This window comes from Hemiscyllium ocellatum, chromosome 12 (assembly GCF_020745735.1).
Source record: "Hemiscyllium ocellatum isolate sHemOce1 chromosome 12, sHemOce1.pat.X.cur, whole genome shotgun sequence".
Taxonomy (NCBI): domain Eukaryota; kingdom Metazoa; phylum Chordata; class Chondrichthyes; order Orectolobiformes; family Hemiscylliidae; genus Hemiscyllium; species Hemiscyllium ocellatum.
Genome location: NC_083412.1, coordinates 32,790,133 through 32,817,674, shown reverse-complemented (window position 1 = coordinate 32,817,674; position 27,542 = coordinate 32,790,133). Strand labels below are relative to the sequence as shown.

Genomic DNA, 27,542 nt, shown 5'->3' with positions numbered 1-27,542 from the left:
ATAATCCAAGCTATTGAATTTGTGCAAATTGTTTAAATGGCAATTATCCACTGTACATTTGAACACAATTAGATGTAATTTTATTAGCGTATTTCGAAAGTAGACAATTTATTCAGAACTGAAAAGGCAATGAAGGGGCAAGTAGAAATAAAATGTATCAAATTAAAATAAATACACCTCAGAAAGCAAAACCAACATGTGACAAAATGGAACAATCAGAGGAAACAGAAAATGTTTTAATAAAAATAAAATACCTCTGGTATGGACAAAGTTTGACCTTTCCCAAATAAAGTATGACACAATTATGAACAGATGGAGCAAGCTGAGAAACAAAACACATTTAGGAAATGTACTTTCAAAAATTATTTTCTATAACTTTGTGATCCAATACACTGACATCCCCCCACATTCAACAAATTCTGCATTACACATCAATGTTCAGTTCTTTTTAGCTGAAATGATCTAAAAGATGAACAATTCCTATTCAGTGGGGATTTTCCATCAGTGCTGAAAGAGAATGACATGAGAAGCTGGGAACTGTGTACATGAAGGATAACCTTCAAAGCATAAGAGAAGGACTTTGAAAATATTTTGAGAGATGTAGCTTAATTTATAAATATAAAGATGTTTTACGTGTTTCTAAACATTTTCTCATGGGCTTTTCAAATTACCCTATGGTAATGAATATAAAAATGGCATCAAGGAGACCCAGCAAATTTGGAGTCAATGAGAATCGGGGGGAAAACACTCTGACAACTGGAGTCATATCGAGTGTAGAGGATGAAAGTTGTGGTTAATGGAAGTCAGTCATACCAGCTCCAGGACATTGTTGCAGGAGTGCCTCAGGGTAGTGTCGTTGGCCCAACCGCCTTCAGCTGCTTCATCAATGAACCTTCCTCTTTCATAAGGTCAGAAATGGGGATGTTTGCTGATGATTGCACAATGCTCAGCACCATTCACCACTCCTCAGACACTGAAATAATCTGTTTCCAAATGTAACAAGACCTGGACAATATCCAGGCTTTGATGGAAAAGACAAGTAACATTTGTGATACACAAATGCCCGGAACTGGTCATGTAAAATAAGAGTTAATGTAACCATCACCTTTTGCTATCACCACCTCTGGGTACTCTATTGACATCCCAGGAGTTACCACTGACCAAATTTTACTCACCACATAAATATAGAGGATAAAAAACAGATCAGAGGCTAGGAATACTGTGGCAAGTAACTCACCTCTGGACTTCCCAAAACTTGCGTATTATCTACAATGCACAAGTCAGGAATGTGATGGAATACTCCCCACTTGTCTGGATGGGTGCAGCCCCAACAACACTCAAGAAGCTTGACACTATTGAAGACAACGCACCCTGTTTGAATAGCACCATATCCACAAGCATCCACCCCTCAACCACTCATTAGAAGTAGTCTGTACCACCTACAAGATGTATGGCAGAAATTCAACAAGCCTCCTTAATCAGTATCTTCCAAACCCATGACCACTTCCATTGAGAAGGACAAGGGCAGGAGATACATAAGAACATCACCACCTGCAGGTTCCCCTCTCAGCCAATCACCACCCTGAGTTGGAAATATATCACTGTTCCTTCAGTATTGCTGAGTCAAAATCCTGGAATTCCCTCGACAACAGCATTGTGGGCCAACCTACAGTACATGTACTCCAGTAGTTTAAAAAGGCAGATCACCAGCACTTTCTCAAGGGCAACTCAGGATGGATAATAAATGCTGGTCCAGCCAGCAACAGTCATGTCTCAGTGTTGCATAGTGATAATGCGAACAACTAATCTTCTTCTTACATATTTCACATTCTGGCTATGCCTTTGTGTATCTCTTCCTTAGTACATGCTGGTGTTTTCATCCCCTTCTTCTCAAATTTCACACTGCCTTCAACACTGTCCCTTCCAACAGTTTTGCAGCAAACTTTATTTGCCCTCCTTTTCCAAATTTCATTTGGCAGCAATAATGGACTGGTCATTTGCAAACTCAGAGATTTTTCCAAGTGCAACCTTGTGCTTTGTCCGGAAGAATTCTGAAAAAAATCTTGTGTCCTGAAGTCAATCTGCCTGTGCCTGAAAGACCAAGCCCAAAAGTCTAATGTGTGATGTAACTCCACAATTAGGCAGCACTAGCTAAACAATTTTGAGTGCACCAACAGCCACAGTATGTTATTGTGATCATTTGAAGCTTGGCATTCTTACATTTGTCCTGATGAATGGAAGATGAAAAACATTTCAGCAACACACATTCTGTTCCATTACTAGAATAATTATATCTGTTAGAGATAATAAAAAAGAATAGGTTGAAGCTCTTTTGGGGCTGAAAATGTGTTGCTGGAAAAGCGCAGCAGGTCAGGCAGCATCCAAGGAACAGGAAATTCGACGTTTCGGGCATAAGCCCTTCTTCAGTAATTCTTTCTTGAAGAAGGGCTTATGCCCAAAACGTCGAATCTCCTGTTCCTTGGATGCTGCCTGACCTGCTGCGCTTTTCCAGCAACATATTTTCAGCTCTGATCTCCAGCATCTGCAGACCTCACTTTTTCCTTGAAGCTCTTTTGGGACAGGGATAATTTTTTCATTGGCACAGAGTAACTTTGTTAAATACATGTTGTGTGAAAGGAAGCAAAGGAAACAGGAAGCTAGATTACAAAAACTATTAAAAATTGAGAAGACTGAAGATACCTCAGAACCTCCAAAAATAATTTTTAGAAATGTACTAAGGGGCGAAGAGATAAATAAGATGAGGACAGTTTCAGCAGCTCAGAACATAATGAGATGTTCTTCATGTATTAATAATGGGGTAATGAAAAAAGAGCTAATATCCAATAGGATGCAAAGTGATTTCCACCAGAGAATGGACTAAAATTGTTAATATACTACTGAATGATTATTCCCAGGAAGTATTCACAAGAGAAGTGAGCAATAGGAGGGTACCCTTCACAGCAGATTTCATTAACCGAAAGTAATGATATTGATATATTCTGGATACATTTAAAATCAATATTTCCCTACACACTGTTTATATGCTAAGAATAAAGCATAAGGAAATAAAATACTGTACAGGAGATCTCCCTAGATTAGAAATAAGGCAATATTTTGTCTATTTATATCCGAAGCAACCAAACATATTTGAATCATCAGCCTTGTAGGAATAACTGGCAAAATGATGAAATTATTTGGAATAAACTTATGGACCACCTGCAGGAAAGCATTGAATGAATTACACGTACTAACTGCAGCATTTCAGAAAGGGGAATTCAACAACACTTTTTTTTTCGGAAAGAGATATCCCCAAGACACTGGAATATCCTATAATGTGAAAGACCTGGACCTCAGGAAAATGTTTTCATTAAGTTCTGCATGAACAGTGCTAAGGCTGGAAGCAATCTTGGTAAAACTAGAACCTGCGTAAAGAATTTGCTGAACGAAACAGAGATACAGAGAGTGAGGGACAGAACATGATGTAATAAGCAGGTCTCTGACTTCAGGGCAGTTAGCTATAGTTTTCAAAGTGAAGTAAGCACAGGCATCAGTTTTATTCTCTGTTAAAACATGTTACAAGGAAACTGAACAATACTCCTCGAAAAGAATGTCACAAATTCAGAAACATTATACCAAACTCAATCATAACACCATACTCGAGATTCAGCTGGCAATCTTGTTGACTGAAATAGTCAGGAAATGAAATTCAAGAGGCTTTAGATAAAATTTGCAAATGATAAGAACTTGTACAGCTGATGTTTAAAGCAATGGAGAGCAAAATGTTATACACTGTGAGCAAATGTCTAGGGTGTTTTGTATTTCTTCTGTGCTGAAGACTTTTGATGAACTTACTTTTGATCGGTTTATATTTATGTCCTAAAGTCATGGTGGTGTAGCCTGAAATACCTTAATGCTCCACTTTGTATCTTGTACTGATGCATAATGTCGTTTCTCATTCATTCACTTCCACATCTGGAGATCCTCTACCACTCAAAACAAGTGCCATTTGCTTTATGCTATCCCCTTTTTTTATTGGGGTCACCAAAACTGAATGTAATAATGACTAAAACACTCTACAACTTCACCTCAACTGCTCTCAAAATCTTCTAGTTTAATGAGTTGTTCGTATAACCCAGTATTCTGGTTGCTTAGTTGCTTATTTCTTGCCAAGATGACATGGTTGATGTTATGACATTATCATTAATGGTCAATCTCTCTCCCTCAGCTGGTTCATAACAATCCATTGAATGTGCCCTTACGTTCTCACAACATATAATCTTTTGCTCTCTATTGCTCTGAACATCAGCTTTTTAAATTCTTATCTTTTGCAAATTTTGTCGAAAGCCTCAAGTTTAACTTCTTAGGTATTTCAGTCAACTTGACTAATCATTCTCTTCCTTGAGTATAATAAGGAGATCAATCCCAAGTGAAAAAAGTAGAGGGAGAACAAATAATATGGCTGAAGAAATTGATTAGAGTATGAGGTCAGGAAGCCCAGACTCATGCACCCTGATTCATTCCTTAAGTTATATAATTCAAGCTGAAGTTCAGTGCTGTGTATACATCCTCAGGTGAACATCTGTGTGGAGTTTGCACATTCTCCCCGTGTCTGCCTGAGTTTCTTCTGGGTGCTCCCGTTTCCTCCCACAGTCCAAAGATGCGCAGGTTTGGTGGATTGGCCATGCTCAGTTGCCCATACTTTCCAGGGATATGCAGGTTAGATAGGTAGTCATAGTAGGGTTTGGATCTGGGTGGATGTTCTTTTGAGGGCCAGTGCAGGCTCGATGGCCAAAGGGTTGCAGGGATAAGGTAGGGGAGTGAGTCCAGGTGGGATGCATTTCAAAGGGCCGGTTTTCACCCGCGGGGCCAAATGACCTGCTTCAACATTGTAGGAATTCTCTGATTCTATGATGGGGAACTATGGGTATTTACGCTCGTAGTCAGTGGACAAAGGGGTGTTCTTCATTTGCATCTGTACTTAAATCTTTGAAAAAGGTGATTCTACTTTGCAACATCCTTGGAATAATATTCTCCAAATGCTGCTTTCAGGTCTAGATTTGCCAGGAGCTAGCTTTAGAAGTCATGCTGAGTTCTGTTCTTTGTGCAGAGAATCAGAGAACAAATGTATGCAATGTTTACATGACTGAGAGGTTGATCATTAAGGCAGGACCACAGATGAACAATTTCATGGGCACTCTTTGCCATTAGTTCTTGGCAGCTGAGTTCATCTATACTATGGAGTGGAACTGACGGATGAGGCCTGTAAGTCTGGAGTATATCTGTTCTGAAGCTACTTTAAATGGCTAGTGAATAACTTATTTCTGGTGGACCTTGACCAATTCAGCTGATGCAGAGTTCCAGAGCTCCTCAGAACAAACTTATACTTGCAATTGTAGTCATAAAACTGACATGGTCTAAATTTTGATTGGGTTTTATCTGTTTTAAACATTATTTTCATGTATATATTTACAGATTCCTGAGGAAGTGAAGATGGTGGATTAGGTTACAAAATTGAGCATCTAAATTAGTTTCACTAATAACTAGTTTGAAATTTTTAGCTGAAAAAAGAGCAACCTACACTTGCCATCACACGATTTATTCTGTGTTTAATCACTTCAATGTTTCATGACATAGTAATACTCACTTTAACCAACCATCATTTCTCCAATGTGATGAGAGTCACAAAATTTCTGAGCTAAATCAAGACTTTTAATTAGACAAAGAGATAACAATACCTTAAAATGAATTTCCTATTGGATATATTTCAGAATATGCTTTATGCAATTTACTTTTTGAATTGCAATTTGATTAGATTGCCAGCATTTGTCTCAATTTGGCAGCAAGGAAATCTGGCAAAGCTGAAGCCAATGCAATTCGCAGGTGAAAGCTCTCTATTCATTGGAGTCATACAAACACAGATAGGCGAAAGTGAGGACTGCAGATGCTGGAGATCAGAGTTGAGAGTGTGGTGCTGGAGAAGCACAGCAGGTCAGGCAGCATCTGAGGAGCAGGAGTGTCGATGTTTCGGGCATAAGCTTGTCATCAGGAAACTGATGAAGGGCTTATATCCGAAACATTGATTCTCCTGCTCCTCGGATGCTGCCTGACCTGCTGTGCTTTTTCAGCACCACACTCAAGCACAGCGAAGATGGCTCTCGTTATTGAAACAGCCCGAGGACATCTCTTCTGGAGTTCCTCAGGATAGTGTCCTAAGTCAAACTATCTTTAGCTGCTTCATCACGTGGCCTTTCCTCTATCCTACAGTCAAAGGTGGGGATGTTCGCTCATAACTATCAATGTTCAGCACTCAGAAGGGCTGCAGCAAGGACACTTTGTGCTCAGGGTCACACACGCAGCTCGTGGACTGGACTAGGCTGCACCTCAGGCTCTTCACTTGCTGCTATAGCTCTCACTTACTCTGATACTATCTGCAGCATCCCTGCCTTACATTGCCCTGCTTTTCCTTCTGTGCTTTGCCCCACAGCCACAGATACTAGGCTCACTGGTCTGCTGTGCCACTTAGCACAGATACAAAGCTAGGAAGCTTGTCATGGCTGTCAGTAGTCATCATTCAAATCAAGAGAGATAATCTTCGCCCAGTAGTTCCCAGCACAGTAAATCAAGGGCATCCTCCAATACTAGTCCAGGGGCTTGGACACAGTCAGTCAGTCACTCAGAGTGATCAGAGTCAGGAGTCAGACTCAGCCTGTGTAGGATCATAGGCAGAAATTGCTGAGAAAAGCTCAGCAGACCTACCAGCATCTGTGGAGAGAAATCAGAGTTAATGCTTCAGGTCGAGTGAAGTTCCTCAGAACTCTCGGATGTTCCGAGGAATGGTCACTCAACCTGAAACGTTCATTTTGATTTCTCTCCACAGAAGTTGCCAGACCTGCTGTGATTTTCCCAGCAATTTCTGCTTTTCTTTCTGATTTACAGCATCCGTAAGTTGTTCAGTTTATATTCAGCCTGAGCAGGCCCTAGTCTGGTATCTGAGTCTGCCCTTGACTAGCTATTCCGGGAACACACTGAGCAACAGCTTTCCATCTTGACTGCATTGAGAATCTTGCCATGCTGCTTGTAAAAGGCATATCAGAGCTGGCAGCTGGAACTCTTGTGGTGCAGTGGTAGTGTCCTTACATCTGAGCCAGGAAACATGGGTTCAAATCCTATTTGTCCAGAGGTGCATCATAATATATCTGAACAGGTTGATTAAAAATCTCTGAGGAAGGGTCACTGGGCTTGAAACATTAACTCTGATTTCTCTTCGTGATTCTGCCACACCTGTGGAACTTTTCCAGCAACATCTATTTTTGTTTCTGATTGAAGATCTTGACAAGATGTGATGAGGTGATCACGACCTCCAGATAGGCCTCGCCAAACATCCAGTCTGATTCTGACATTCACCTTGCCATAGACAAGTCACTCAGAGACTGATAAAATTCTGCCCAGTTTTTCAAAAATACTGCAGTTATCAAGTGGGAACAGTGCAGAGGTTACCTGTTCTGTGAAACAGCAGCAATTCCTTGCAAATTTCAATTGATAAATTGGGCCAGGCGAATGAATTGAAAAGATTAAGTCATAGAATGGCAGAGAAGTTCTAGAACTGAAACGGTCTTGTTAGTGTAACTGATCTATGTTGGTGTTTATATTTCACACAATCCCCTTCTCACCTCACTTTATCTCACACAAATCAATTTGCTGCGATGGGGAACACAATAGATTGGCAGAACAGGATGGGATGATGTAGGAGACAAAGCAACAAGAAAGGAAATCAGAAAGGACTAAACAATAAAAGAGAAGCACCATTTAATGGAGAAGCAGTTCAAAATGGCGATCAATATTGGGTTTGGCCGCTCAATCTGAAATGATCATTCAAACCACATGAGTAGTGCAATTTAAACTAACTGTTGAATAAATGTGAATAATTCTGACAGACAAAAAGTTAGGCTTTTTATATTTTTCAAGAAAAATTGAAACATTTAATGTGAAACATAAGAGTAAAAAATCATTAAGCCATATAATACTAAATATACAGTAAAACAACAGCACAAATATTACTCATTTTGCACAAAGTGGGAATTAAGGAAAAGAACACATTAAGAAAAAGAAAACATCAATACCCACAACTAATAAAAAAATATAAAACATTATAATAACATGGACATTTTAAAGACATGGGGGACGTCCTCTTGGAATTCAGGCTTGCATAATAAATCCCTCAAAACTTAATGTGTTAAAACAACTTGTCAATTTGTGTATTACCCAGAAACACTGCCAAGGACTAAAAGACAATTTTTAACACTTTTATGTATGTATTTCTTTGAGTTATCTCTTCTACAATTCACCTCCTCCCAAAAACATGATCTGAATTTTTTTCAAGAGTTAGCATTACCACTATAAACTTTTGAAGTGTTTTCCCAAAAATGTCAGTGACCTAAATCATTTATTGTAGATTTTATTATCACACTTTTTAAGAATGTACAAAGATATTAAAGAAATAGGCCAAATTATCAATAGAATTAAGCAGGCACTAATCAGTTTAAATGTAAGTTAATTTTCAAGTTAAATTCACACTGATTTATCGGCATATCCCAATGGTAATTGAAATATAACAATGTGCGCCACATATTGAGATAAGCAAATTAAAGTAATCATTCACAGAATTAAAACGCGATTTGAGACTTCTGTAACATACATAAGATCTGGTCCTAAACATGTATAAGTGTAAGACTGTTAAAGCTTTGAGGATGTTAAGATAATGCCTGAAGTTCCAGCCTTAGTGATGTTCCCTCCAAGCAATAACACTAAGCAAAAGTGGGTTTGCATAGTTACAGGACTATTGTACTGTTGTTGGTTTCAGAGGACATTCCATGGTGACAGCAAGGTCTACGAAGCCTGTGACCATAATCTGCCCCAATGAATCTGCCCTCTTTGACAGCACAGCAATTCCCTGAAAGAAAATGGCCCAGGTTCTCTCACAGATGACCACTACCCTCCTTGTTTCTGATGACTCTGTGTTTCAGACAGGAGATTCCAATCAGGGCCCCTTCAGAATGTGGAGACACACTTCCAATCCGACGGCTCCCTTGCAGTTCACAGCTTGTGGCGGGGGGGGGGGGTAAACCACACTCCCTTTCTTACAACAGCCACTTGCTGCATTTTGAAATTTAAAGGGCCAGAATCACAGGTATCCACAGCCGCTATCACAAGGACAGTGTAGTTAGGATGCTGGTATGATGTTATGTAGGGAGAGTGCCAGATGGGTAAGGATAGGCTTCCAGGAGTCTAGGGTGCCAGTGTGCAAGGTGGCCAGGTTCATGATAGAGTAGTTAGGGCATATCAAGTTTCTTGGGAGATAATGGGCCGATTGGGGTGAGTGGGATGGAGGGGGACGGGGGATGATGAGTCCTGAGGTGCATGGGTGCAAGTCCAGTGTGTATGGTGGTGGGAAGGGGAGGGGGAAGGGTCAATTCTGGCCGCAGTGAGGAGTGTGTTGGGTGGGGAACATGTGGCGAAGGAACTTGGGGAGGGGTCAGGTCTGAACCACGCCGGGGGGGGGAACTGGGTCCAGAGGTAAGGCAGGGTTTTGAGTCTGGAGTGTGGGAAGTGGTGGGCAGTTCTGTAGTGGGGATGAGGAGAGGGGTAGAAATCAGGTGCTCGAGGGGTTGTCATGTGCTGTATGTCAGGTCACAGGGCGGGGGTGTGCGGCCCAGTGGCAGGGGTTATTGGGTTCTTAAGTGAGAAGGAGTGTCAGGTCAGGGTCTGGGATCATAAGGGCCCAGGGACAGGTGTTCCTTTGTGGTGGGGAGGGGGAGCATGAGTTAAATTGGTGGGGTGGGGCCAGTTTAATAGTTACTCAGGAATTAGATTGATCATTTAAAAGTCTAATGTTTCCTGAGTAGCTGTTTACTTAGCCTCGGGAGAACCCTACAAATCCGCAGCTTTACATGGATATTTTTCAATTTCTGCATAAAGGCAGACATAATATCAAACTTAAAAGTTCATTTTCTGAGCTGTTTTGCAGACTTCATTTAGTTGTTCCTAAAGAATATTGCAGCTGAGTAATAGAGTTTATCTTCACCTCCCCATTGATATGTTGTTGATCATTCCTGATAAAGGGCTTTTGCCCGAAACGTCGATTCTCCTGCTCCTCGGATGCTGCCTAACCAGCTCTGCTTTTCCAGCACCACACTCTTGGCTCCAGCCTCTGCAGTCCTCACTTTCTCCTATGTTGTCAATGACATCTTATGTAACCCATGTACTGGCACGTCTCCTAGTATGGCTTGCACAATATTTATGACAGTAACAAGTGAATACAGACTGGTCTCCACAGATCCAAGAAATCCCACTTTCTTCATGTCTCTTCAGAACACTCAGTAACTGACCATTCAGTCACTGACCATACAATCTGCGAAACAGTTGTTCGTCTTTTTAAACTACACATTTTGTTACCTATATAGATCTGTATCTCTGATCTAAACTTCACCTTCAAATAATTTTGCCCCCAAATCTTGAATTACAGAGTGGAATCTACGCTCCTTATACTTTCAAAGGCATTGATGCTTGTCTTGAGATCCAGGTGAGTTTTCACTCATACAGCAAGGCAATGAGCAACAAAGTCTCTATCACTTTTATACCAGTGGCCTTTGCATAGGTAGCCCAGACTATGTAAAGAGTAAAGCATCACACCAGACTTGATTTTAAAGAACCATGCAAACGACTTTCGCAAAACAGCAGTAATTTGTAATATGTTGAAGGCATCCTAAGGCATTATAACAAAATATGCATCGAACTGTGCAAGGATATATTACGTCTGTAGCAACTGTAACAAGGTCAGCCAAGTGGACTTCATAGAATATGAGTTCCCTGATTGGAGCTGTTAATCTAGTCCAATCAGGGAGCCCTGGGTGACAGATAAGAACAGGAGAGTAAACCGTTACTGAACGAAATGGGATACAGAAGACTTATTATCATCTGGAAGCATGCAATATATTTTGTGCAGATGTGTGCAAGGTTATGAAATTGTACCGATAAATGATGCTCTGGAAATGGAAAAAAAAGAACAGGAGAGTCTGAGTTTCTGCTCATTCTGAAAGCTGGCTCTGAGGAAGCTGGATCAGTGTCAAGGACTATGCACATGCAAATAAAGGGTGACTTGGTGACGGGATACTGCCCTCTGTGGAGTTATTACAAGGGAAATGACTAAAGGTTTGGCCAAAGACATAAATGTCTTAAAAGGAAGAAATTAAGGTGGAGAAGTACAGGGAAAGAATTCCAGTATTTAGGATTGAAGTGTGACCATCAACGTAGAGCAACTAAGTTGATTCAATGAGGGTTGTGGGACAACAGGAGAGATAGGGCAGAGATGAATCTATGAAAAGTTTTTAAAAAGTAACATGAGAAGTTTAAAAACAAGATGCTCGATCAGAAACCCATTGGCTTCAACATGCTAAGGACAATAGGTAACTGAAACTGGTAGCACATTAAGACATTGGTAGCAGAGTTTTGAATGATCTCAAGTTTAAGAAGGGTTAGATGTGGGAGGTCAACCAGGAGTGTATTGGAATCATCATTTCTAGAGGTAGCAAACGCATGAGCTGGATTCTCCAGCACGAGACAGGACAAGGATGAAATTGGGTCGATGCTGAGGTGGAAACTGATGGAATTAAAAGAAATGGCTCAAATATGTTGTTGGAAGGTGGAAGCAGTTGGGTTTGATCTCACACTAATGCCAGAAAGAGGGCTGGAGTTAAAAGGATAAATGAACACATGAATAAATCACGTTAGTTTATATTTATACAGACAACCTTCCAGTTAATTCCATGTGTACTAACTATAAGGTAACAAATCTCAGGATTAATGCAAATCTTTGTAAATAGGTTTTCTTTGATAATGCATATTGCCTCAATTTTCATCACTTTAGAATCTCAATTAATCACCACTTCAAATTGCTTCTGTCTCTTTATGGGGTTTTACATTCATTGCTGCTCTTCAATGTGAATCCTCAGACAGAGTCATTAATTTGAACAGAGCAGCTCATTTTATGATACAGAAGTTAATAGGTCATTCAGGACTTTAAATATGTCACCATCAAAGCATTTGCCAACATAATCGATTTCATTGTATTGTTCAAAATTGAATTATTCTTCTCTCCAGCCTGTAACCTAAAAGACCTGCATAATTTTATCAAAATAAGATTCCCAACTGTTTTTCTGCTGCAACTGAATTTAAAAGGAGACAGCCACAAACCAAAACTGAACAAAAATCACTTTATAATTCCGTGCAATCTTGTGCTGAATAGGAATCAATGATAACTGCTTAATAAAATATTTCATCCACTACAGTGGGCTCTGTGTGTGACACTAGAAAGTGCTGCATGAGCAAGTCTGTAGCAGAAGGTTGTAGCCTTGGTTCTTACTGACATGGCAGGTCAGAAGCCCATTGACAGTCTTTGATAGGCATTTTCTCTGAGCTACAGCATCAATATCTCACTTCTAGGCTGCCCAACCTCTAAGGCTGGTGAATGCAATGACACATCTATTCTGTCAAAAGAAGAATTTCTAATGTAAAGGGTGACGACATGGATTGTAATGGCTCACCAGCGCTGGGACATTTGATGCTGCTGTAACAATAGGAATGGACAGATCTGGGAAGGATGCTGACATTTACCTAGAAGTCCAGCTGAGGAAGTGGAGGGAGTTGCAGTGAAGTGAGCTCTCACAAAGGCAGGAGGAAGAGGACAATATTTCAAATGAAGCAGCCAGACAAAAGAGAGTGATGAGTAGAATTGTGAGCCCTCCAAGCTGAAGGGAGTGCACCAAGAAGATTCAGGAGGGCAGGAACGGTGAATGGCAGAACCCTTTCATGTGCCAGGTTCCACTTTCTGACTTCCTCAGTGTTCTCATGTACACACCTTGCAGTTCCACTCAGCCAGTCTCTGCTCACTTCACCAAAGAGCAGCCAACAGTCACACTTCCCCTTATCCCATTGGCCTCTTGCACACATTCCTCACAATCACACTTTTTAGGTCCAGAGAGAGGTTGGATAAAATCAAACTGGGCATTGTTGAACAAGAACTAAGACTTTTGTGCAAAATGCAACAAAAAGTATCCCAAAGAACAAACTGCTACCCATCTATGGGCGGCACGGTGGCTCAGTGTTAGCACTGCTGCCTCACAGTGCCATGGACCCGGGTTTGATTCCCACCTTGGGTAGCTGCTTGTGTGGAATTTTCACATTCTCCCTGTGTCTACGTGGTTTCCTCCCACAGTCCAAAGATGTGTGGGTTAGGTGAATTGGCTATGCTAAATTGTCCATTGTGTTAGGTGCATTAGTGGAGAGAAATATAAGTCTGGGTGGGTACTCTTCGGAGGGTCGATGTGGACTTGTTGAGAATCTAATCTAAAACTGCAGCATCATATCAATATTGACAGGATGCAGAGCTGGGCTGAGAAATGGCTGATGGAGTTCAACCTGGACAAATGTGAAGTGATGCATTTTGGAAGGTCAAACTTGAATGCTCAATACAGGATTAAAGACAGGATTCTTGGCAGTGTAGAGGAAGAGAGGGATCTTAGTGTTCAAGTAAATAGATCCCTCAAAGTTGCCACCTTAATTGATAGAGTTGTTAAGAAAGCATATGATGTTTTGGCTTTCATTAACAGGGGGATCAAGGTTTTGTACAGCTCTACAAGTCCCTGGTGAGACCACACTAGGAATACTGTGTCCAGTTCTGGTCGCCAGACTATAGAAAGATACAGAGGCTTTGGAGAGTGTGCAAAGAAGGTTTACTAGGATGCTGCCTTGTCTGGAGGGCTTGTCTTATGAAGAGAGGTTGACCAAGCTTGGACTTTTCCCTCTGGAGAGAAGGAGGAAGAAAGGTGACCTGATCGAGGTATACAAGGTAATGATAGAGTCAATAGCCAGCGACATTTCCCCAGGGCAGGACTGACTGTGATGAGGGGTCAAAGTTTTAAAATATTAGGAGGAAGATATGGAGGAGACGTCAGAGGTAGGTTCTTTACGCAGAGAGTTGTGAATGCATGGAATGCATTGCCAGTGTGGTGGTGGAAATAGAGTTATTAGGAACATTTACGTGCCTGCTGGTCTTGCACATGGACAGCAGTGAATTGAGGGGTGTGTAGATAAGGTCATTTTATTTTACATTAGGATTAACCCCCGGCACAACATTGTAGGCCAAAGAGCCTGTTCTGTGCTGTACTTTTCTATGTTCTAATAAGAATATTGCTGATTCACTTACAGTTGACTGAGGCATAGAAAACAGCAGTGCTTCCAAATATTATGGGGAAGGATGATACTTCTGTGTTCTCGAAAAATACAGGTAAGGATCATAGAATGCCATCTTGTAAGAATCTGAATTTCAAAATCTTACATAATTAGAATGGAATTCAATTTATTTGCTCATTACAGTCTGTTTACCAATATTCTTCTCTTACCTTGGTCATCATTCCAGTTAACAAATAACTTAATGTCGAAAATGAATCATCTTGAGTAGATTTAACATAATACTTAGCTAATTATCAGTAACTAATATGATAACTCGTCGACTCATTCTGACACATAACATAATGCAGTCTGCTGAAGAATCTAAAAACCATGTGTACTGCCTCACTTGAGAAATGACTGGACCATGTGAGCCATTATAAATAAGACCAAATTGTTTTCATGAACAGTTTGAAACTGTGGTTGAAGACACAGTGATCCCACAAGTTGAAGGAAGCTGTATTTTATTGAAATTAATCATAATTCTGAATCATTAACATTCTTCAGGAGTTATGATCACAGTAGGTTTGAATTTATAGGTAGCAGGGTAATTGTTATTTTACAGTCCATCCCCAATGCACATATCCTCAAGGTCCCTCTATGCCAAAGGCATGATTCCCATCCAAACTCGAGGACACATCAGACTCTATATGACCCCTCATTTTGTCATGAGATCTTGATAGTCACTCTCAAAATATTCTGTGGAATCATGTGGAAATGAAAAGAAAAACGTTTCTTGTAATTAAACATAACTGCCATGGACACTTCACAGTTAAGAAGATGGACATCATGGGATCCATTCAAAACTTTTAATCCCTTCAGCTATTCAATCCATTACAGAAACGAAAAGACTCAGTACTCATATTAATGACAGCTAATCACTGAACGGCCTCTATAACCTGTCAATCAAACTTTGGAGTCAGAAACCTTGGCTGGATTAGTTAATTTTGTAAGTTTTCAAAATCTGCAAGTCATTTATAACAGCCTTAGCTGCAACAGCAGTTCTCAGGAAATTAAATTAATCAAAGCAACTCATCAAAATTGTCTTTCATTCTCATTGACAATAACAGCTTTCTTTTCAAGTTTAAAGAGGTGGGGATTTAAAGTCTTCACAGCTGGATTCACAAACATATTTTATCCACCCTTCAGGCTCATGCATGCCTACTCATCAATTCGTGATTCCACACTGTGGGCTAAGGTGCTTGAAACAGCATAGAGTGGGTATATCTGAATTCAGTCTTAAATTGTAACAGCTCGCCTGAGTTTGGATTTCCCGCCAAAGTGATTTATATCCCAACCACCTCCCTGTATTGGCAAAAACTGAATTTGTGAGCCTTGGGTGACTGTGTGAAGTTTGTATGTTCCTTCCATTGTGTGCGTGAGTTTCCATTGGGTACTCTGGTTTCCTCCCTCAGTCTAAGGATGTGCAGGCTGGATGCATTAGCCATGGTAAATGCAGAGCTTGGGGGCATTGGATGAGGGAATAAGTCTGGTGTAAGCTCTTCAGAGAGTCAGTGCAGACTTGATGGGCCGAAAGGCCGGTGACAAGTGGTATCAGTGTTGGGGCTGCAGCTGTTCACATTATACATTAATGATCTGGATGAAGGGACTGGGGGCATTCTAGCGAAGTTTGCTGATGATACTAAGTTAGGTGGACAGGCAGGTAGTACTGAGGAAGTGGGGAGGCTGCAGAAGGATCTAGACAGTTTGGGAGAGTGTTCCAGGAAATGGCTGATGGAATTCAACGTGAGCAAATGCGAGGTCTTGCACTTTGGAAAAAAGAATAAAAGCATAGACTACTTTCTAAACAGTGAGAAAATTCGTAAAGCCAAAGTACAAAGGGATCTGGGAGTGCTAGTCGAGGATTCTCTAAAGGTAAACATGCAGGTTGAGTCCGTGATTAAGAAAGCGAATGCAATATTGTCACTTATCTCAAGAGGGTTGGAATATAAAAGCACCGTTGTGCTACTGAGACTTTATAAAGCTCTGGTTAGGCCCCATTTGGAGTACTGTGTCCAGTTTTGGTCCCCACACCTCAAGAAGGAATTACTGGCACTGGAACGTGTCCAGTGGAGATTCACACGGATGATCCCTAGAAGGGTTGGTCTAACATACGAGGAACGGCTGAGGATCCTGGGATTGTATTCATTGGAGTTTAGAAGATTGAGGGGAGACTTAATAGAAACGTACAATATAATAGATGGCTTGGAAAGGGTGGACGCTAGGAAATTGTTTCTGTTAGGCGAGGAGACTAGGACCTGTGGACACAGCCTTAGAATTAGAGGGGGTCAATTCAGAACAGAAATGCGGAGACATTTCTTCAGCCAGAGAGGGGTGGGCCTGTGGAATTCATTGCCGCAGAGTGCAGTGAAGGCTGGGACGCTAAATGTCTTCAAAGCAGAGATTGATGGATTCTTGATGTCACGAGGAATTAAGGGCTATGGAGAGAATGCTGGTAAGTGGGGTTGAAATGCCCATCAGCCATGATTGAATGGCGGAGTGGACTCGATGGGCCGAATGGCCTTACTTCCACTCCTATGTCTTATGGTCTTATGGTCTTAAGGCCTCTATTTGCACTGAGGGGATTCTATGATTCTTTGACTTTTTTTTAAGATTTTAGATTACTTACATTGTAGAAACAGGCCCTTCGGCCCAACAAGTCCACACCGATCCGCCAAAGCGTAACCCACCCAGACCCATTCCCCTACATTTACCCCTTCACCTAACACTACAGGCAATTTAGCATGGCCAGTTCACCTAACCTGCACATTGTTGGAATGTGGGAGGAAACAGGAGCACCCGGAAGAAACCCAGGTGGATTTTGTTTCCACCCTATCATTTTTAATGGTTTGTTGAGTCTCCGTAACTTCTGGAAAATGTTGTTTCTTGCTTCCAATTCCTGAATGGCCTCACCCCTCCCAATATTCATAATATCCATCAACCCTACAACATTCTGTTTCTCCAATTCTCAGCTCTCGTGCATCTATCACATCATCTGTACCATCATAAGTGGTTACGCTTTCCGCTTTCTAGACCCTAAGTTCAAAGGCTCTTTTACTAAAGCTCTTCACCTGTCTCACTGTCCACCATGATGCTTTTTAAAACCCACTTCTTTGACCAATAATCTCATCAAAGTTTCATGTCTCCTTCTTTAGCTTGCTCTCATTTATTTCTCACATTATGCTCCTGCGAAATGCCTTTGAACAGCTTACTATTTTCGAGGCTCCAAAGCTGTTTGTCATGCTGTAATGTGCCCTAAAACATCCCTGTTGGAATCTGAAGCAGTGTCTAAGTTAAGAAAACTATGATGGAGGCTGGTCAAAAAAGCTTGACCCAGCCACACTTTCCAAATCATATTTTTCTGCCATGATCCAAAGATTCCTTGTTAACTCCATCTGAGAATGTTCCTTTCACACTCATGGCAGTTGGTCACTGGAGGTGGCTATATAGAAAGGCAACAAGGTTGATGTGACCTTGGAAGTCTTCAAAATTTACTCCGAAAGTTATTAGGTCTTATCTCTTCAGGTCATACAATGTTGAACAGACTTATTGCTAGGTCACTTCACAAAGTTCCACTGGAAGTTGAAAGTGGTGTGAACTGACAGACTTCAACAGGATGTAGGTTGGCTGGTGAACTAGGCAGTGAAGTGCGAAGTGATGCATTTTGGAAGGTTGAATGAGGAACGATGTAAGTGTTCATGCAACAGAGAGTTGAATGTGAAACGCATCTTCTGAGAAGGAGTTTGAAGCAAATTCAATCATCTCCTTCAAGAGGAATGGGATAATTTTCTGAAGAGATAAAAACAGCTTTTGTGGAAAGGGCCAGGGAGTGTGACTTTGCTAAGTTGCCCTTACAGAGAGCTGGCATGCACCAATTGGCTTCCTTCTGCTCTGTAAACCCTCCACGACTCAGAGGAGACATACACAGATACCAGTCAAAGGATTAGAACCATGTTTAATCCAACCATTTAGAGTGAGCATGTTCCCTTCATTGATAAGCACGAGTGCACCACTTGGGATTTTCCAGTTATTGGCAGCATTTGTGGTTATGTTTTCCATAAACTGCCAAATTTGCTTAATCCAATTTGAAAAGTTTCCACAGACAGAAAACAATAAAAGCAAAATACTGCAGATGCTGGAAATCTGCAAACAACAAAAAGAGCTAGGGAACTTCAGTCTGTCTGGGAGCATCAGCAGAAATAGAAACAGCATTAACATTTCGAGTCCAATATGACTTCTTCATCTTACTGTGTTTCTCCCTCCATAGGTGCTTCCAGACCTACTGAGTTTCTCTAGCTTCCATGGTTAGATTTGAACTCATGACCTCTGGACTGCTTCTCCAACTCAATAATCACAGCACTACATGTCCATCTGAAATTGGATCTGCAACTGAATTGATTTGAAAAGATGTACTGTAATAACAGCCACAATTTTGTAGGAATCAAACAAAAAGAACCAAAAGGTTTCAAATTCCATTTTCAATTTGAATTGTTGTTTTAATCTGTTGCTTTTTGGTGATAACACCAATAATACACCAAAAATGTTCAGAAACCATGCACAAATTAGGATCAGAGTTGATCAACAGGGTCAACTTTTCCACACAGCAGAACCAGGGACAATGTTTGATCACATCTCTTCCCTCTATGATGGAGTACGGGGCTGACATGTGAAGTGAATATCTAATCCCCTTATGGATGTTTTATTACTTTGACTTACACATGTTAAGCCCAACAAACTTTAAACTGATTGCAAAAAAATATAGAAAGAAAAAACAGATCTTACTTTTGCTGCAACTGAGTTAAGCCTGGCTCACATATCGAGGGAAAAATCAGCATTAAAAATCTCTCCCAAAGTACAATATCCAATTCAATTGAAAGGTAATTAAAATTCCAACATGTAGCAACAGCTGTTAACATTTTACTCAGTATGTCACGGTGCAGTGGTAGCGTCCGTACTCTTGGACTGGGAGGCCCGGGTTCAAGCCCCACCTGCTCCAGAGGTGTGTAATAACATCTCTGAACAAGTTAATTAGAAAATTAGATTATAAATATATGTATGTAAGTTAGCTCGTTGAGCTGAAAGGTTTGTTTTCAAATGTTTCGTCATCATACTAGGTAACATCATCAGTGAGAGTCCCTGGTGAAGCGCTGGTGATATGTCCCACCTCTCTATTTGTAGGTCTTGGTTTCTTAAGGTGGGTGATGTCATTTCCAATTCTTTCTTTCATGGGAAGGTAGATAGGGTCTAAATCATTGTGTTTATTCTGGCTCTGGTTAGAATGCCATGCCTGTAAGAATTCTTGTGCGTGTCTTTGTTTCGCCTGTCCTAGGATGTGTGTGTGTCCCAGTCAAAGTGGTGTCCTTCTTTGTCTGTGCATATAGAAACTAGTGAGAGTGGGCCATGCCTTTTGGTGGCCAGTTGGTGTTCATGTATCCTGATGGCAAGTTTCCTGCTAGTTTGTCCGACGTAGTGTTTTTTACAGTCCTTGCACGGTATCTTGTAAATGACGTCAGTTTTGCTGGTGGCATCTAATGGATCCTTTAGGTTCATTAGTAGGTTTGTGGGCTACGATGTTGGCAGGAAAAAACTAGAAAAGACATCACCCACCTTAAAAAACCAAGACCTATAAATAGAGAGGCAGGACATATCACCAGCATTTCACCAGAGACTTTCACTGATGATGTTACCTAGTATGGTGACAATACGTCTGAAAACAAACCTTCAAGCTCTGCGAGCTAACTTACAGACTTATCATCAACCTGAGCTACAAAAACTTTAATTTGTAAGGGCTCTGAGGAGCCAATGCAGTGGTAGTGTCCCTACCTCTGAGCCAAGAGACACAGATTCAAGTTCCGCCCGCTCCAGAGCTGTGCAATAATTTCTGAATAGGTTGATTAGAAAATATCCATAAGGACTCTGTGGTACTGTGGTAGTGTCCCTAATTCTGAGCTGGGAGGCCTAGGTTGAAATCCCACCAGATGTCTCTAATAATATCTCTGAACAGGTTGATTAGAAATCAAAATAATGATAAAGTATAAGATAATGTTTAACCAAAGCAATTGGCCACAATGCTTAGGACAATAATACTTTATACACAAACCCTAACATACTTGCCAAAACAGCCCTGATTTTCTAATAATCAAGTCACAGAGTCAGGTGTCTGCAGTAGTGATTCTGCCATAGAACAGAAATTGCATGTCACAGTCGAATGATTTACCATCACTCAGCCATCCTTTGGTAGTGCACATCAAGATGACCATTTTGCAGCTGCCATTTTTTTTTGAAAATCCTGAAATTAACTCCAAACACTTTCTTTTGGAATGCAATATTCAGAAAGGAATAAAAATGTATGGCAAATAGTGAACGCTTAGTAATAAAGTTAGTTATCCATGGAAAACAACTGTAAATTCTTATTAACTTCTACCAACCTAATTAGCTACTTCAGAAATAGGCCGATGGCTCATGATGTATTCTGCTCAAATTGACTATACTTATACTATACTTTTAGATACATGAATTATTTAAATCAATTAATACAGTAATATTGATATCCTTGCACTCTTTGAATTAATCTCTCGGAGCCATTAGAAGATAAATGACTTTGCACAATAAGAATAATGTGTTTTAGATGTTAACTTGATGGCTGGTCAATTACATGCACTCTTGACATTTGAAAGGTGACAATTAATTACATGAGGCATCAGTATGTTAATATATACAGGACAATCAATGCACATTTAAGCTGAAAGCCATACTGTTTTGTTATAATTTAATTCTTACGAATATTGCCGTCAACTGACTATAACAGTATTTGTTACTACAAATCATTCTTCAAACGTGAAGTGTGTTTCACAACTGGCTGTTACTGCTGAAGTCAGAATTATGCTTCTGTTTCTTAATTATAGCCTCTACAAATACCAAACTTTATTTTACAGTTGGACAAATAGTTTTGTTAAATACTGTATACTTACTAAAAGTATAGCAAAAGTCTTAGCAAAAAAAAAGCCATTTATACAATGAGAAGTGTTCGCCAAGTGATAAACCATAATAATGGTATTAATACCAGTTTGACACTTGAGTTGCAATGATGTGTAGTTAGCACAAGATTTGCAATGTAAATTGAATAAATACAATAAATGATACCAATATTTCTTAAGCATCCTGTTAATAACTACATTTCAGGAAAATTGGTTACAGAATCCTTAAATTATCTATTATAGATATCCTGAATGTCCATATATCAGTGCTGTAAAAAATGAGGTCTGCAGATGCTGGAGATCACAGCTGCAAATGTGTTGCTGGTCAAAGCACAGCAGGCCAGGCAGCATCTCAGGAATAGAGAATTCGACGTTTCGAGCATAAGCCCTTCATCAGGAATCGACGTTTCGAGCATAAGCCCTTCATCGTGATGAAGGGCTTATGCTCGAAACGTCGAATTCTCTATTCCTGAGATGCTGCCTTGCATATATCAGTGCTAGTGACTGACAAGGAAATTCACAGATTCCTTACATAATAAAAATTTTGAAATTTGCCTGTGACTCAAATTAGTCAATTTGAAGGATAGCTAAAAGCAGCATTATATGTCTTTTGCAATTTAATCATTTTCTTTATCAAAAAGAAATAAATCTTGCTTAGTTCCTTAGTTGGATGAAAATGAGGGATGACTGCTTATATCTTATAATACTTCTATTGAACTTGCAAGTCAGTTCATTACCTAACTTAAAAATGTAGAAGCAAAACATAATGAAGCAAAACCCTAGGAATTCAGTTCTTGTGATGGAAAGAAAGAGAAACCCAAACTCCCTCATCTTATTTCATATGTGGTATACATTACACATGCCTTCTTAATGCAGGTTGTCCAGATTAGATGTGATCTAAGTACAGAATGTGTCGCCCATGATTTGAAAACACATTCTAACTAACCACTCCTGTGTATACTAATACCAGTTTAAACAATTCTTTGCCACAACATGCTGCATCAGATCATATCTGTTTTAGTGTTGCCCTTCGGAGCTATTGAAAACTGAGTCAGGAATTTGTTCTCCCTAAATACCCTTTTGGGATTGGAGCACTCATGTAACATTACCTCTATTATTGTTTTTCAACTTCCCGCAAACAAGACAAATAAATCCCAATTAACAATTCTCAGAAATACAAACATCTATTCAATGCATGAATTTTGTCTCAAACTTTAATAGTTAAATCACTTGCATACATGTATTTCTTTTTTTTATAGAATCACTACAGTGTGGAAACAGGCCCTTCGGCCCAACAAGTCTACACCGACCCTCCGAAGAGTAACCCACCCAGACCCATTCTCTTACATTTCTCCTGACTAATGCATCTAACCTACACATCCCTGAACACTATGATCAATTTAGCACGGCCAATTCACCTGACCTGCACACCTTTGGACTGTGGGAGGAAACCAGCGCACCCGAAGGAAACCCATGCAAACACAGGGAGAATGTGCAAACTCCACACAGACAGTCACTTGAGGCTGGAATCAAACCCGGGTCCCTGGCGCTGTGGGGCAGTGTTGCTAATCACTGAGCCACAATGCTGCCCCCAAAGGATATCTGTAATAGATATTTTAAGAATGCTCTCACCAATTTTCCTGAAATGTAGTTATTAACAGGATGCTTAAGAAATATTGGTATCAATTATTGTATTTATTCAATTTACATTGAAAATCTTGCGCTAAGTACACATCAAATGTTCTTCAGTCACAATAAGAATTTTGAATCTTTGGACAACGATGAAACTTTAAAATAAAAACATAAAAATCAATTCAAACATACTTATTAGTGTCCATACACTGCCATGGAGGTCGATAGGTCACTGGTGTTTGATGTGTGCAATGGGTAAATTTTGGCTTCATGTCAGAAGGCACTGATAAACACAAATTACTGGGGTTTCTTGAAAAACAAATCTTGTCAACTTGTTCTAGTCTAATGCTTTGTTCAAAAATACCTCCACTTGTTACCCTATTGACACAAACTGAATTTTAAAACTGATTTCACATCATTTCTTGAAAACTGGAGAACAAAGTATGCACAGAGTACATCAACCCTCTATTACCGAACTACTTTGAAAAATGGATTCAAACCAGATATACTGGATTTAAAATAATTGTTAAATATAAAAATTCTTTGAGAACTTAAAGTACCATCACCTTCAGCAGCATGTTTTGCAAAATGTTTTCAAGCATGCAGTAAAGAAATCCTAACCCCAGATCCTGATCCATTTTCCCATAACATGAAATTGAGAGTTTTGATATTAAGTAATGATATTAAGGAATATGGAATCAAGGCAAATAATTAAAATATGGAACATGGACTTAAGATAATGGAACAATCATGATCCAGTTGAATGGACAGAATATACTCAAGTGGTTGAATGGTCTACCCTTGCTCCTTTGGGTAACTGAAGCATTTGTCTTTTTTTCTTCCATTACACTTTAATAAAGCATCTCTAAAATTGGCTGGTGTTCAATTATGTAATCAATATATTCCTAAACATTATGGAGAAGTGCCAGAATCAATTGATAAGATCCACTTCCAATGTATATGCCTATTCTGTATATTATGAGATGGACTTAAAAGGATAGAGATACAGGAAAGATTAGTTATGCCCACCCCAGTCGAATATATACTGGTTAAAGGTTCTTAACTTGGACTCCCTTTGTGACTTGCCTGTCCTGAGAAGGACACGTATTCTTTTTTTAAAAAGCGCTGTATTGCTGCAGAAATGTACGTTTTAAGTTGGAAAAGAAATACTTTCAGAAAAATAATCCCGTTGAGTTCAGTCACTTAAAAATGTAAACTGCTGAAAATGTACTGAAGTTTCATCAAAGAGTCAAGAAAATCGAAGTATAACATTTTCATGAATTAGTCTTCAATAGAAAGCCCTGAAAGGTTAAGTTATTTCATATTACACATCATGGATTTATGTGTGGCTGTAGTTCATCTGAACAAATCGCCTGGAATCAACTGCGTGTTTAGTCTCCATTGCAACAGTGGGAGTTATAAAAGTACCTAACAAGAATTATATAGAGTTAATTCACAATTAAAGGACTGGTCTCGAGCTTTACCGCATCATACTACTGGCATTTCCAACTAAGAATTCCAACAGTTTTTTTTAATCAATTGCTGTGAAAGTAGAAATTTCCCTGCATTTACTTGCTTGCTGAAAGCCTGATGCCTAATTCAGATAAATCATTGTTCACCAATCAGGAACCAATCAATGTGACGGGGGCTCTGCTGCAAAGGTCATTTTACCATTCTTGGTCTTGCACTCGGGAAGGAAAACAACAGCAAGGTAAAAACTTAACACTCGGCAGTGCCTGTTGGCGGGGGGAAGGAGGAGGTGGGGGAGTGAGAAAATTGACAAGTTCAGCGAATACATGTGGCAGCAACAGAATCAAATGATTTATAACTCACACCTGGATTCCAAAGGGAGTCAGTTTCACGTCTGAAATCTTGCCTGTTATAACAACATTTTGTTTACTGTAACTTTAGTTTGTGTGCGTATGTGTTATTTATCCTCAATATGTCATGACATTTGCTCAAAATAATGAATGATTGTGCTGGTTTTTGCTGTAGATGTGGCAAGCATGTTGACAGTGATTTTCCCCGCATATATCTCAGCTTCAATCCATCCCAAGGTTAGTGGGTTTTTTTTAAAAACTGCTTTTCTTTAACAATCGCACAACTATATTCTGTACACATCCAACAAGCAGAACAACTCAGTCTCTTCAAAATGCTATGAACGATTGAGTGACTGGAGCAGATAGTGAGATATGTCGGTCAGACAGAATAGCACGCTATTCTCTCTCTCTCTCTCTCCCCCATGGCCTTGCGTTTTACATTCAGCACATTCGGTTTCATTTGTTGCCGCCGCTGTTTTGATCGCTTTCAACACTCAGCCTCATCCTTTGGGTGGACTGACTGCTTTCCAGCTCAACATGTGGGTGGATGAAACGACCATCGGGGTCGAATAGCCCATGTCTAGGTTAGAGTGGTGCTGGAAGAGTCTGTGTCCGGGCTGCAAAATTCTTGGTAATATTTACAAACGGAGAAGCAGGTGGACTTTCTGCTCAGCGTGTCCACATGTGAAATGTCAGCCGTGACAACTCTCAGCAGCCCGCTCCTCCCGCTGATTTTAAACGTCCACTTCCAACCCCAAACTGGTACCAATGTCGGCTTGATGCTTGGTTTTACATGTATCCACGCTCGCTGGGGAGGGAGGTGCGGTATAAACGATGCTCACGCACATTTGTGGATCAAACACCGCCGCTCCCTTCAGCAAACCCAAGTCGTTAAATGCAAGTCAGGATGCTGGGGACGATTGGCTCCAAAGTTTGTTTTGTTTTCGTTTATTTAAAGGCGCGAGGAAAAACCAACTCCAAAGCCATATTTCAGCGTTTGCTTTCTGGAGTCGGCGCGCCCAATATTAATTTAAAATAATAGTGTTGCTTCCAGTCCACAAACCGATGGGAGCTGGATTGGGAATGAGGGAGATTCAGCCTCAGCTCACCCCTTTAAACTGCTCCCCCCCCCATTCAAATTGGTAGCCTGCATTCATTCACGCTCTCACCCATGGGCTGGTCAGTGCAAGACCTCAGTGCCAGCACAGGTTACCTGTCAACAATTCCCTACCGTGCAGACATTCCGCAAATCTCTTCATGCCAGGGATAATAAGGAAAATATCGCGAACTTTACAAAACATGCACACAGATAACATTTATTTGACAGTCTTTCTGGGGGTGAGGGTGGGAGAGGGAGCTTGCGTTTTCTAAACCCAACACCAGCCTTGAACCTACAGTCTGTGAAAAACAAGCGGAGTGTTTTGCTGTGCTTCGTATTGCCTCATGCCTAGTGGTGTAGAGGTTAGCCACGTTTCCATGGTTATCACACTGGCACGCAGCTCCACAGAGCCACTAAACCCAAGCTGCCAGGTATTCGAAATTAGCCTCCAACAATATTTTAAAAAATAATCTGAAAGCAAGGAGCTGAAAACTGCCTTCTGTTAGCCTCACCAACCAAAACATCCGTCGCCCAGAGCACCCATCAATGGAAGTAAACATCTCACAACGCAATGTCACCGTTCTCTTACAACAACCTAAGTGTTTACAAGATACACAAAATGAACAACTTTCTTAAATAACCTCAAACTGAAAGGGGGGGGGGAGGAGGATACACCTTGGGGTGGGGGAGAGATTGTTAAATGGAACAATTCAGCTCCTCGATCGCCAAAGCTCGCTATCCTACTGAAACTTGTTACAATGCAGTTAGTTACCTTTCATCCAGTCCACCACTTGACTCGGGCTCCACTTGCTGACAGGTTCCATGATCAGAGCCATGAAGAACTTTCCGTTTCCCGGGCAAACAAATCAATGAAATTTATATATATATGTAAAAATAATAAATGAGATCCGGGAGAGTGTCGGTGCAGCGTCTCCCGGAGCGGTCTGTCACTTGTCCTCCTCCTTCCAAGCAGCGGGAGAAAATCCTCTTGCCTTTACATTGTCAGCCTCGGCTGTCTCCAGGAAGAATGTTGCTCTTCCCCCTCTCTCTTGTGAGGCGTTTGTTTTGTAATTTTTTTTAAAAAAAAAAGTTTGCTTATTGCAGGTTCAGAATGAGCACCAACACATTCCTTGCGGCCGTTTTAAAATAAAAGCAGCAGAATTTCTGAGGGGTGTTGAATGTTTTTTTTTGACTGGCGGAGTTTTGTTTTGGTTTGCTTGTGTGAAGTGTATAAGGATGCAGCGGTGTGTGTGTGTGTGTGTGTGATGGTATGCGGACTCTGTCAGCGCTCAAGGGGGTGATGGATGCAGCCACTGTGGCTCTCTGAGAGTGAGAGTTGAGTGAGAATGAGTGTCTCGTCTGTGCTGCTGCAGGCTGCCGTGTGCTGACGGCGCTCTCCACTGGCCCGCGTACACACATACAGCCCAGCCCGTCACTCTCTCACCCCCACACGCACTTCTCCTGGCGGAAATGACGGGCAGACGTGCAAAGGGGTGGGGAGAGAGGGAAAAAAACCTCAGAGGGAAAATTCTTCATCCCGATCACAGCTCTCAGTCACCTTCTGTCAGCGCCTCTCTCCCTCTGTCTCTCTTTCTCCATCTCCAGGACGCACAGAGACTGAGTGAGAGACAGAGGGGAAGAGCTCAGTGTGGCCAGAGGCAATGAGCCTCAAGGGGCGATCCACGATGGCAGAGACTGAGAGCAGCGTGGGTGGTTGACAATACATTGGGG

General features: G+C 40.7%; 1 protein-coding gene across 1 annotated transcript in view; it reads right to left on the bottom strand.

Annotated features, from left to right (window-relative positions):
- The window catches only part of cnksr2a (connector enhancer of kinase suppressor of Ras 2a), a 481,257-nt gene extending 454,610 nt beyond the window's left edge, over nucleotides 1–26,647 (bottom strand). The window contains exon 1 of the mRNA XM_060832965.1: nucleotides 26,584–26,647. Within this exon, the coding sequence (XP_060688948.1) occupies nucleotides 26,584–26,647 (64 nt within the window). The remainder of the gene's footprint in view (nucleotides 1–26,583) is intronic.
- Nucleotides 26,648–27,542: the final 895 nt, after the last annotated feature.